Source organism: Podarcis tiliguerta (genome assembly GCF_965153285.1).
Source record: "Podarcis tiliguerta genome assembly, chromosome: 13".
Taxonomy (NCBI): domain Eukaryota; kingdom Metazoa; phylum Chordata; class Lepidosauria; order Squamata; family Lacertidae; genus Podarcis; species Podarcis tiliguerta.
This window is the reverse complement of record NC_139546.1, coordinates 57,497-70,809: the sequence shown is the minus strand read 5'-3', so window position 1 is coordinate 70,809 and position 13,313 is coordinate 57,497. Positions and strand designations below refer to the sequence as shown.

Below are 13,313 nucleotides of genomic sequence, written 5' to 3'. Positions count from 1 at the left end.
CTAACAGATGAAAGGTAAGCGGGGGGGGGGGGGGGTTCAGCTGTGCCAAAGACACAGGCCAGTGCTAGTTTTTCAGCAAGTCCATTTTCTTTTTTTTCTGGGTTGAGCATGTGCACAGTTTGGTGAACTGACCCTGTTGGTCGAACATTTCTTCGTTTCAGTGGTAAGTAACAGGTGCTTATTGATGTGCTTCTAGCCAGCAAATATCCTCTTGGATGAACACGGCCACGTGAGGATTTCCGACCTGGGGCTGGCTTGCGATTTCTCCAAAAAGAAGCCTCATGCCAGCGTGTAAGTATTGTGCAAACACAGCTTCTGGCTGACACTTTGCACCGCTGTTGCTTTTTCTTTGCCAACACCACCATGATTACTATCATGGAATTTATCACTTATTTATTTATTTCATAAAATTTATATTGCTACCATTTATTAAATTTATAAGCCACTTTTTTGGTCAAGGCAACTCAAAATGACTTAACCAACCAAACAAGCAAACAAACCACCAATGCATTAAAACACATTAAAACTAAGGGGAAGAAATACATTTAAAATATCCCCCCCACCCACTCTAAAAGGCCAGAGATAGAGGCCAAAGACCCAGTTAAAGAGGAAAGGTTTCGCCTTGATACATTGCTCATATGCAGTTTCATTGTAAAACACACACATACATGCACACACACACACACACACACACACAAAAACCAAACCCTCAAAAGAATAAAGCAAAAAAATTATCAGTAAAGGAAATTATTTAAAACATTCAAAAAATGATAAAAATCAGAGATTGGCTAAAACCAGATTAGAATGCCCATCAACATTATGAGGCTGGGTAGGCATGATCTAGCAAAATGTTTTTAGCAGGCACTGAAAAGAGTACAGTGAAGGCACCTGTCTGATGTCAACAGGCAGCAAGTTCCAAAGTGCCATGGTGCCACACTAAAAGATTGATTTCTTACAAATGTGGTACATGTATTATGTGGCACCTGTAACAGTGTCAGTTTTGCTCTTATTGGAATGCAGAAAGCTGCCTTCCACCTAGTCAGGCAGAATGGGGCCACTAACTCTGACTGGCAGCAGCTCTCCAGGGCCTCAGGTGTTGAGACTGCTTTAATGTTAAGTTCTCGGGAGGCATTTTGTGACAAGTGGCGCTTACATAAATAAGGACTGCTACCTGACCTTTTTTCACCTGGAAGTGCTGGATTGTACCTAAGGCCCTCTGTATGCATAGAACATGTTCTGATGCTGAGTTATGGTTCCTGCTTTTCGGACACAAGATCACCAGCAACTCCATTTTTCAGTCTTAGGTCTGAAATCCTGGAAAACTGCTGTCAGTCAATGTAGACAATATGGTGCTAGATGGATCAGTGGTTTGATTTGGTACAAGACAGCTTCCCATCTTACTATTTAATTCAGAACTATGAGGACTAGAAACTAAGTTTATTTTTAGAGAAATATGCTTTGTATGGCGAGGAGGTTGTTTCTCAAATCAGTTTGATCTCAGATCCCTGTGGGCAGCACATGCACAGCAAAGTATTTCTCCAAGGCCACCTACTTCAATAAGAAACTCATTCTTGGAGTTTAGCCAAGTTTCAGCATTTTTCATAATTTGGGCACTAAATTGTTGCAGAACCTTCTCACCAAAAGTGTGTGCCCCTTTGCTGCATCAAAAGATTGTTAAGTTCAGAGACGGTAGTTGTGGGAGTTTCAAGAACATAACAAAAGGAGAGCCTCCTGGATCAGGCCAATGGCTCACCTAGTCCAGCATCCTGTTGCCACAGTGGCTAAGCAGATGCCTCTTTTGGAAAAACCCTCCAGCCCAGACCTGAGTACAAGAGCCCCCTTCCTTCCTGTGGCTTCTTTCTACAACTGGTATTCTAATGCCATAGTTGGAGGCAGAGCCGAGCCATCCTGGCTAGTAGCTATTGATAGCCATGTCCTCCATGAACCTGTGCAGTCCTTTTTTAAAACCATCTAGGTTGGCAGCCATTACTGCCTCCCATTGGTGTAAGTTCCATAGTTTTAAGTATGTGAATAAGTACTTTCTCTTATCTGTCCTGAATCTGTCTATTTTCAGCTTCATTGGATGTCCACGAGTAACCCTGCCCCTTGCTTGCAGATTTTAGAAATGAACCATTGTAGGTGGTCCATCAAGCATCTCACCCCCATAGCATCCTAAACTGCAGCCAGGCATTCACTAGTTGTCTTGACTCGCTCCTTTTGCCTCCCTTAATCACAGCGGCACCCATGGCTACATGGCTCCCGAGGTTCTCCAGAAAGGGACAGCCTATGACAGCAGCGCAGACTGGTTCTCCTTGGGCTGCATGCTCTTCAAGCTTCTCCGAGGGTGAGCCCAGCCATCCTGGGGAGCGCAGAATTGGGGGGGGGGGGTCCTCCTAAGCCATTGTGCACGTGAGAAGTGCTTGGAGCTTCTTGGAGCAACAGGGCTTTGTGATGAGATGCAAAAAGAAAGTGATTTCCAGAATTTGAGAACAATTCCCAAAGATATATATGTAATCTGCTTTATTTAATTCACACCTCCAACATTTATCCAATCCTAATTTATGAATTAAGTTCAATGTATTGTTAAATACCATTGACTGGGGTTTTTAAAACAGTTCTCATTTAGGTCTGCTGAAATTATATTAGAATGGAAGTTAACCCAAATTGAGTGCTATTTTTTCCTGGATATTCTTTGATCCAAATCTGACACCCATTTTCTCATATGTGTATCCTGGTTCCAATCCAAGTTTAATCCATAGATAGCTAGAATTAATTACTTTATCCAAATGATCAGACTAATGATCAGACTTTGATATATTAGCTAGCGTATACCCACTGGAACTTTAAATATTTCTGCTGGGTTATCTATAATGTTATTATAGATGTTATTATGGAAAATGATAAAAAAATAGTGTTCAACTTTATAAAGGTAAAGGTAAAGGTACCCCTGCCCATACGGGCCAGTCTTGACAGACTCTAGGGTTGTGCGCTCATCTCACTCTATAGGCCGGGAGCCAGTGCTGTCCGCAGACACTTCCGGGTCACGTGGCCATCATGACAAGCTGCATCTGGCGAGCCAGCGCAGCACACGGAAACACTGTTTACCTTCCCGCTAGTAAGCGGTCCCTATTTATCTACTTGCACCCGGGGCTGCTTTCGAACTGCTAGGTTGGCAGGCGCTGGGACCGAGCAGTGGGAGCGCACCCCGCCGTGGGGATTTGAACCACCAACCTGACGATCGGCAAGTCCTAGGGGCTGAGGTTTTACCCAGAGCGCCACCCGCATCCCTACTTTATAACTGCAGCTAAAATTATAATAGCCAAAAAATGAGGGAAAATCATATCTCCTGCTGAATGGACTGAGAAAATTTGGTCCATAGTAACTGTGATTAACTTAACATTTCAAAAGAATACATAAAAACCAGCCTAGCAGGTTTATGGAAAAATAAGATTATTTGGCACTTTGAAGTGCCAGGGACAGGACTTTGAAGCACCACACAGGCAGCAAGGCACTGCTAAAATGAAGGAGGGGGTAAGCCTTTGTTTTAGCAGCTGTTCCAATACAAACCCTTTCCTGATTCTAAAACAACAGAAACTGCTGAAACTTTGCTGCCTCAGCTAGGCTGAGCTTCATTGCTAGACTGAGTTTTCATTGAAACTGCTGCTAAAAAGCAGGGGGGAAAGCAGGGAAACATTGGTTTCAGCAGGGCCTTTCCATCCTCCTTAGCACTGGGTTTGGGTGTGCAAAAGAGTTCCCTGCAGGAAGTTCTCTTGCTTTACTGGAACTGAGCAAGTTTGACCTTCTTTTGCATCAGCTGTTTAGTGCTGGGTTCAAGAGCATGAGGAAAGTCTTTCACATGTGCATCTAGTAGGATTGGCCTGCAAGCCTACTTTGTGCAGTGCTCCAGAAGCTGTGCAGGGGCTTTTGGCCAAGCCCCACCCTTGTTGTTTAGTCATTTAGTCGTGTCCGACTCTTCGTGACCCCATGGACCAGAGCATGCCAGGCACTCCTGTCTTCCACTGCCTCCCGCAGTTTGGTGAAACTCATGCTGGTAGCTTCAAGAACACTGTCCAACCATCTCGTCCTCTTTCATCCCCTTCTCCTTGTGCCCTCCATTTCCCCAACATCAGGGTCTTTTCCAGGGAGTCTTCTCTTCTCATGAGGTGGCCAAAGTATTGGAGCCTCAGCTTCATGATCTGTCCTTCCAGTGACAGGGCTTATTTCCTTAAGAATGGATAGGTTTGATCTTCTTGCAGCCCATGGGACTCTCAAGAGTCTCCTCCAGCACCATAATTCAAAAGCATCAATTCTTCGGCAATTAGCCTTCTTTATGGTCCAGCTCTCACTTCCATACATACTGGGGAAAGCATTGTTTTAACTATAGGGATCTTTGTTGGCAAGGTGATGTCTCTGCTTTTTAAGATGCTGTCTAGGTTTGTCATTGCTTGTCTCCCAAGAAGCAGGCATCTTTTAATTTCGTGATGATGTCACCATCTGCAGTGATCATGGAGCCCAAGAAAGTAAAATCGCTCACTGTCTCCATTTCTTCCCCTTCTATTTGCCAGGAGGTGATGGAACCAGTGGTCATGGTCTTTGTTTTTTTGATGTTGAGCTTCAGACCATATTTTGCACTCTCTCTTTCACCCTCATTAAAATGTTTTTTAATTCCTCCTCACTTTCTGCCATCAAGGTTGTGTCATCTACATATCTGAGGTTGTTGATATTTCTTCCGACAATCTTAATTCCGGTTTGGGATTCATCCAGCCCAGCCTTTCGCATGATGAATTTTGCATATAAGTTAAATAAGCAGGGAGACAATATACTGCCTTGTCGTATTCCATTCCCAATTTTGAACCAATCCGTTGTTCCATATCCAGTTCTAACTGTAGCTTCTTGTCCCACATAGAGATTTCTCAGGAGACAGATGAGGTGATCAGACACTCCCATTTCTTTAAGAACTTGCCATGGTTTGCTGTGGTCAGCACAGTCAAAGGCTTTTGCATAGTCAATGAAGCAGAAGTAGATGTCTTTCTGGAACTCTCTAGCTTTCTCCATAATCCAGCGCATGTTTGCAATTTGGTCTCTGGTTCCTCTGCCTCTTCTAAATCCAGCTTGCACTTCTGGGAGTTCTCAGTCCACATACTGCTTGAGCCTTCCTTGTAGAATTTTAAGCATAACCTTGCTAGCGTGTGAAATGAGTGCAATTGTGCGGTAGTTGGAGCATTCTTTGGCACTGCCCTTCTTTGGGATTGGGATGTAGACTGATCTTCTCCAATCCTCTGGCCACTACTGAGTTTTCCAAATTTGCTGGCATATTGAGTGTAGCACCTTAACAACATCACCTTAAAAATTTTGAATAGTTCAGCTAGAATACCATCACTTCCACTGGCATTGCTATTAGCAGTGCTTTCTAAGGCCCATTTGACTCCACTCTCAAGGTCAGCAACCACACTACCTGGGGTGTACGAGACATCCATATCTTTCTGGTATAATTCCTCTGTGTATTCTTGCCACCTCTTCTTGATGTCTTCTGCTTCTGTTAGGTCCTTACCACTTTTGTCCTTTATTATGGTAATCTTTGTACGAAATGTTCCTTTCATATCTCCAATTTTCTTGAACAGATCTCTGGTTCTCCCCATTCTGTTATTTTCCTCTATTTCTTTGCATTGCTCGTTTAAGAAGGCCTTCTTGCTATTTTCTGGAAATCTGCATTCAATTTCCTCTATCTTTCACTATCTCCCTCACATTTTGCTTGCCTTCTCTCCCCTGCTATTTGTAAGGCCTCGCTGGACAGCCACTTTGCTTTCTTGCATTTCCTTTTCTGTTGGGATGGTTTTCGTTGCTGCCTCCTATATGATGTTATGAGCCTCCATCCATAGTTCTTCAGGCACTCTGTCCACCAAATCTAAATCCTTAAAGCTGTTCCTCACTTCCACTGTGTATTCATAAGGGATTTGATTTAGATTGTATCTTACCGGCCCAGTGGTTTTTCCTACTTTCTTCAGTTTAAGCTTGAATTTTGCTATAAGAAGCTGATGAGATCAGCTCCAGGTCTTGTTTTTGCTGACTGTATAGAGCTTCTCCATTTTTGGCTGCAGAGAATATAATCAATCTGATTTCAATGCTGCCCATCTGGTGATGTCCATGTGTAGAGTCGTTTCTTGTGTTGTTGGAAAAGTGTGTTTGTGATGACCAGCTTGTTCTCTTGACAGAACTCTATTAGCCTTTGCCCTGCTTCGTTTTGAACTCCAAGGCCAAACTTGCCAGTTGTTCCTTTTATCTCTTGATTCCCTACTTTAGCATTCCAATCGCCTATAATGAGAAGAACATCCTTCTTTGGTGTCATTTCTATAAGGGGTTGTAAGTCTTCATAGAACTGGTCCATTTCAGTTTCTTCAGCACCAGTAGTTGGTGCATAAACTTGGATTACTGTGATGTTAAAAGGTCTGCCTTGGATTCGTATCGAGATCATTCTATCGTTTTTAAGATTGCATCCCAGTACAGCTTTCGCCACTCTTTTGTTGACTATGAGGGCCATGCCATTTCTTTTAGGGGATTCTTGCCCGTCAATGAATTCACCCATTCCCATCCATTTTAGTTCAGGATGTCAATATTTATTCTTGCCATCTCATTTTTGACCACATCCAACTTACCTTGGTTCATGGTTCTTACATTCCAGGTTCCTATGCAATATTTTTCTTTGCAGCATTGGAAAGGAAAGCCTTTCGCTTCCAGGCATATCCACAACTGAGTGACCTTTCGGCTTTGGCCCAGCCACTTTATCAGCTCTGAATCTATTTGTACTTGTCCTCCGCTCTTCCTCAGAAGCATGTTGGACGCCTTCCGACCTGAGGGGCTCATCTTCCAGCATCATAACTTTTATATGCCTGTTGTCCATGGAGTTTTCTTGGCAGGGATACTGGAGTGGCTTGCCGGTTGCTGCTCCAGGTGGATCATGTTTGGTCAAAACTGTCCATCTTGGGTGGCCCTGCATGGCATAGCTTATAGCTTCTCTGAGTTATTCAAGCCCCTTCGCCACGACAAGGCAGTGATCCATAAAGGGGAGCCCCGCCCTTACTTGCACAATACCTGATGTAGGTTGAGTGGGCCTGGCTTTCTCCAAGTGACCTTGTGGACTAGCTAGAGAGGCCCGGCAGGCCAAGTGTAGCCCACTGGCTGGAGAAACACACACACACACACACACACACACACAGTTTATCTCTTCCATGCCACATCTTGGATTTTCCTGTATGTTATAGCACAGAACTTCAGGCAGCTAGCTGAGGAACATGCTTTATTCTTCTACAGTTTAGGATATAAAACTTTTCCCCCGGTATGAAAGTGTTTCTGTGTCCCAATCCAAAGGAGCAGATGCAAACTTCTCTGCCTTTGCCGAACTGGTGACCTCGAGATTTTTTTTGAACTACAACTCCCATCAGCCCCAGCAGGATCATACAACTGTGGTGACTGGGGTTGATGGGAGATTTTAATCCCAAACACCCAGAGGGCACCAGCTAATTTTATTAATCCCATTCTCCCATGTGCTGCCTAGTGCTCATGTCCCTGTTTCCTTCCATTCCCTTCTCTCCCTGCTTCCCCACACACCAAATCAGTGCTTTAATTTTTCTTCTTTCTCTAGGCACAGCCCTTTCAGGCAGCACAAGACCAAAGACAAGCATGAGATTGACCGCATGACACTCACAGTGGTAAGGATTCTGAATGATGCCATTGTGTTTGTGGGAAGGGTCATCGTTCAGTGGTAGAGCAGCAGCAGAAGGTCCCTGCTTCCATCCCCACTGACCTCTCCAGTTAGAGATGGGAGAGATACCTTTCTGAAATTCTGGAGAGCCTGTGCCAGCCAGCATAGATATTACTGATCTAGAGGGGTCAATGGTCTAAGGCACCTTCCAGTGTTTCTATGCTTTGTATCATGACTGTTGCTCTGCAGTTATACCCTTTGGCCAGACATGGTTCTGTCTCTGCTTTTGTTTGTTCGTTTCAATCACTAAATATACTTCTTTTCAGGTGCAAGCCATCACTCAAAACAGTTTGCAATAATATTAAAATGAAAGATCAGTTGGAAGACAATTAATGAAGAGCAGCAATAGCCTTCTTCCTATAAAAAAAAAATCTATAAAAAGCCTGAGGATGCAATACTAAAAGTTAGAGCATCCCAAACTCTTCCTTTGGCAGCAACAAGAGAAGTTCCCTGGGGAGGCTGCTCCAAAGTTGGGCTTCCACCACAGAGAAGGCCCTCAAGGTCATTGATCCAGCCATCCACTGAATCTGCCTCTTTTCCTTATTCAAGACATGCAAAGTGCTTGGCTGTTCTTAGTTCAGCTACCAGGAAGAGATTTTTTGTTTAAAAGGAGGCTGAACTGTTTTATGGAAAACTCATTCTGTAGTTGTAGTGATGGCTTTAATTGCTTTTGGAATCTGTAGCTTTTGAATTTTGTCTCATTTTATCTTGCTATGCCGCTTTGATAACTTTGGCTATGAAGCAGTATATGCATTTGTTAAATAAATAACATCAGCCCTGCAAGGCTTGAGAGTAGCCAGCCTTGAGAGTAGTAGTTAGAGTATCAGACAAGGGCTCTGGAGACCTTAGGCCAGTCACCATCTCTCAGCCTCACCTACACCATAGCTTCCTCCGTGCTGAATGTACAGAAGTAAGTAGCTTCTTTTTTTTGCTGCCATCTTTGCTTGCAGATGATTCTGTGGGGTCTCTCGTGGGTGTTGTTGTTGTTGTTCAGTCGTTTAGTCATGTCCGACTCTTCGTGACCCCATGGACCAGAGCACGCCAGGCACTCCTGTCTTCCACTGCTTCCCGCAGTTTGGTCAAACTCATGCTGGTAGCTTCGAGAACACTATCCAACCATCTCATCCTCTGTCTTCCCCTTCTCCTTGTGCCCTCCATCTTTCCCAACATCAGGGTCTTTTCCAGGGTGTCTTCTCTTCTCATGAGGTGGCCAAAGTATTGGCGTCTCAGCTTCATGATCTGTCCTTCCAGTGAGCACTCAGGGCTGATTTCCTTAAGAATGGATAGGTTTGATCTTCTTGCAGTCCATGGGACTCTCAAGAGTCTCCTCCAGCACCATAATTCAAAAGCATCAGTTCTTCAGCGATCAGTCTTTTTTACTCCCAGCTCTCACTCCCATACATCACTACTGGCTTTTTGTGGGTTGGGGACACTGATACCTGTCTGGAGGATCCTAACTTTTGAGCAACTCCATTCAACTCTCACTGAGCTTATAGCCCTGTTTTCTTCTCAGAATGTGGAATTACCAGAGTCATTTTCCCCTGAACTCAAGTCTCTTTTGGAAGGTCTTCTCCAGCGAGACGTGAGCAAGAGGCTTGGCTGCCAGGGTAGTGGGTAAGTCCTCACTGACAGAAGAAGTGTTGCATGCCTTAAGAACATCCAAAGAGCCAGGCAGTAGGCTAAAGATGGCCAGCCAGAAGCACAGAAAGGCAAAAAGCAGGACCTTCCAGAGTTGGAGGCAGCAATACCAGTTGCTGTAAGCCGGGAGGGGTTTTGTGTTCAAATCCTGCTTGCGAGTTTCCCGCAGGCATCTGGTTGGCCACTGTGAGTGGAGGATGCTGGACCTGAGGGGTCGCTGACCTGATCCAGCCAGCTCTTATTATGTTACTATGAGTGCAACAGCAGCACTCTCCCCATTGTGATTTCTAGCAACTAGTGTTCAGGGTTGTGCTGTCTCTGGCAGGGGAGGTGGAACATAGCCATCATGGCTAAAGTTAGTAGCCCTCAGAACTTTTGTTTTACAAAGGGGCTGCCCTTGCTGAATAAATTAAATCAGTGAAAAGACACCCTTCATATATTGGTTGCAGATTTTGTTTTTAAAAATCACTAACACAAGTAATACAGACTGCAAGCCCTGTCTTCAAAGAGGCATTCCTTCCCTTTTCCTCGCATAGGACAGAATGCCTTGTATGATGCCTCCTACAACACAAGAGAAGCGCATAGTCTAAAAATGAACAGAAAAGCAAAAGAAGCATGCTGTTTGCTTCAGAACTTATGCAAATAAAATTGATCAATTTGCAAATAGCAGTGCAGCCCCGAGAAAATCCGTTGGTTTTCCATTTCTATGGATTGATTCTCTGATGTCTTAGATAGCACCTAGATAGCCCTAAGCTACCTTTTAAAATATTTAAAGCAGCAGCGCTGTAACTCAGGAGATAGAGCACCTGCTTTTCATGCAGGAGGTCCCAGGCTCCTGGTGCAAGTCAATGTAGATAATACTGAGCTAGAATACTGAGCTCTATATGCCAGACACCATATAGAGCACCTCTGTGTTCATAGCAAATTGGTCTGCCTGAAAGCGTTATTGCCTAAGACAATCACCATCTGGTTGCAATTCATTCCTCAGGGCGCAGGAAGTGAAGGAGCACCCCTTCTTCAAAGGCATTGACTGGCAGTACGTCTACTTGCAAAAGGTGATCTGCTGCTATTTTTTAATCACACCCCTTATGTACGCTTGTACATTTTTTCTTAGAGGCACCAAAAGTTCAAATGAGGCGTTTGATGCAGTTTTGTGCTGAATTTTTGCCCTGTTGTTTGTTTTAAATTCTTATCACACATTGTCCTGATAGCTCAGCTGAAGGGCAACCTACCTTTTTAAATAACTACTAAGACTCCGTATCACCATGGCCTGTGGATTTGTAACTGCTACTCTTGCTTTGGCAGTACACACCGCCTCTGATTCCTCCGCGGGGAGAAGTGAATGCGGCGGATGCTTTTGACATTGGCTCCTTCGATGAGGAAGACACAAAAGGCATCAAGGTGTGAGGGGGACATTTTCCTTTAGCCATTGAGACCAGAGGAGGTGGGCTGTTTGTGATTTCCACCATGCTCACCCAGAAGCTTCTTGTGCTTCTCGTTTGACCCTCCTGTTCCACTCTGAACAGTCTTCTTGGCTTCCAGTGGTCCATAATGAGATGGGAGAGTGTTGGCAAGTGAGGGTGGTGGATTGGGAAGGTGCAATGTAGCTGAGGATGTGTCCTTGCACCAGCTGGTGCAAGGATTACTGAGAGAATACATGCAGGGCCATTCAAAGATTTCCCTAATATGATAGGGACATGTTGGACTCCAATTCCCATCAGCCCCAGCCAGTCAAGGATGATGGGAGTTGTAGTTGTACATTCAACGTTAAGAATTGTTTTATGACTGTTGGGTTTGGAAAGGCCTTTGTCCAAGACAAGGTTGGGACTTGAGGACCAATTTCTCCCAGTAGGATTATCCCCCTCCTCTCCAGATTGATTATATATTTTTAATTCATAGGCATAATTCCAATCAGTTTTATGGATATGATGGAAGGCAGCTGGTTTTGCCCTTTTGACGATGTCTCTTCTCTCTCTCTGCTTCCTTGTACTGCCCACTTTTTATCAGTTGCTTGATAGTGACCAAGAACTGTACAAGAACTTTCCCCTGGTCATCTCAGAGCGCTGGCAACAAGAAGTGGTGGAAACGGTTTATGATGCAGTGAACAGTGACACAGACAAGGTCGAAGCCAGGAAGCGAGCGAAGAACAAACAACTGGGGCACGAGGAAGGTAGCAAAGGCAGCTCTGGTTCTGGAATGTGAGGTGGGATTTGCCAAGTCATGGTGTGAGGGTCTTTGGGGGCTGATTTCTGCTCTCCCTTCATTAAGGACTTCTTTTTAGGATTCTTTTAGTGCTCTCTTGCACTTCTGTTTGACTTCTTAAGGAGAGGGACCTGGAAGTTCTTCCTGCTGAATCCCAGATGCATAAGGATTGACTGTGGCTACTGGGGACCTGCTTGTTAGTTTCTTTATTTAGATAGTACCCTCATTGTGGCCAGTGCTTTAGAAGAGGAGAGGGAAGCTTTCAGTCTATAATTCAGTGCACGGAGGAGGCTTCAGGTAGTGGAGGGTGGTGGAGCGGCAGGAGCGAATGTCACCAGCACATATGTTGTGCAGGAGGCTCGTTATCCGACGGTTATTGCTATGTGTGAGCTGGTGATTCTCAAGTCCCTCTGGTACATGTAACTGCATTTTGCTCACATTCATCCCTTTTGCCATCCCAACCTGAGAGGATAGGAAGATCCATTGGCCAATCTAGTCCCACCAAGCAGATGCCTGTGGGAAACCTGCAGGCAGTATTCAAGCATAAGAACACTGCAGCTTCCAGGGAAAGCATTTACCATGGTGGCAGAGCATAGCTATCATGGCTAGTATCCAGAGAATCAGACTTTATTGTTATGATCTCAGATCGGCCAGTAGAATAAAGTTGTCACAGTAAAGATTGGCTATTAGCTCTTTCATGAATTTGGCCAATCCTCTTTTAAAGCCACCCAGGTTGGTAGTCATCACTGCCTTCTATGGGAAGGAGTTCCATAGTTTAACTATGTGCTATGTGAAGGACTTTTCTTTTGTGATTCAATGACCTGCCACATGGGCACAGTATATTAGGTTAATGGGCTAAAAAAGGCCACATCATGATTACAGCATGATTAGGCATTGGATAAAACAACAGAGCATGACCCCACCCCCTTAGGGAGGGGAGTCTATCAAGGGTTAACCACCAGTGGGAGGAGCCTGTTGATGCAAATACAACTGAAAGCCCCCCCCCCCCGATGTCACTGGGGGTCATACTATGGCCCTAGCCACCAGCAAGGGCATTGGACAGGATCCACAACCGCCGGATTCCTTAAAATGGAGGGGTAGGTGATGGCCACACCCTGCCCTCCAACACACAACCATATTTCAATGCCTGACTGCCACCTGAGCCAAAAGAGGCTCGCCGCCAGTACCCTCACAGCTGCAACCAATCCCTAAGGCTTCTGATGATGTCGGCCAACCAAATATAATTGCAGAGGTCTGAGAGGTGAACTCCATCATCATGAAATAAAGACCATTCGCTGAACCAGATGTCAGCATGCTGACCACTTGGCCATTCATATGTGTGCACCAGCAGCACAATGGCTGAGAAACTAAACCCTGCCCCCAAGCCTCCGGCTGATTGGCTGGCCACCTGGGGGCGTGCCACAGCAGCCGGAGCACCCCCTGACAATGGGGGAAACGGCTCCTGCTCACAACTCCTCCCCTCCCTGAGGAGGAGAGGCTTTGTCTCAAATCTTCCAATATTCATCTTCAGGTAACATTCAGACCCAGGTAACTACCAACTGGTGAGCTTGACATCAATACCAGGAAAGGTCCTGGAATAGATAATTCAGCAGTTGGTCTGTAAACATTTAGAAGAGGATGCTGTGATTACTAAAACCCAGCATGGGTTTCTCAAAAATAAGTCATGCCAGACCAATCTGATTTCTTTTTTGGA

The 13,313-nt window shown here is 44.9% G+C and overlaps 1 protein-coding gene across 6 annotated transcripts in view; it reads left to right on the top strand.

Annotated features, from left to right (window-relative positions):
* GRK3 (G protein-coupled receptor kinase 3) overlaps positions 1–13,313 on the top strand; it is a 115,380-nt gene that overhangs the window by 90,794 nt on the left and 11,273 nt on the right. For 5 of the 6 annotated variants that reach the window (XM_083407289.1, XM_083407288.1, XM_083407287.1 and 2 more), the window contains 7 exons: positions 197–291; positions 2,237–2,344; positions 7,640–7,706; positions 9,273–9,373; positions 10,386–10,452; positions 10,703–10,798; positions 11,405–11,567. In XM_083407289.1, the coding sequence (XP_083263415.1) occupies positions 197–291; positions 2,237–2,344; positions 7,640–7,706; positions 9,273–9,373; positions 10,386–10,452; positions 10,703–10,798; positions 11,405–11,567 (697 nt within the window). The remainder of the gene's footprint in view (positions 1–196; positions 292–2,236; positions 2,345–7,639; positions 7,707–9,272; positions 9,374–10,385; positions 10,453–10,702; positions 10,799–11,404; positions 11,568–13,313) is intronic. The other variant, XM_083407290.1, reaches the window with a different exon arrangement.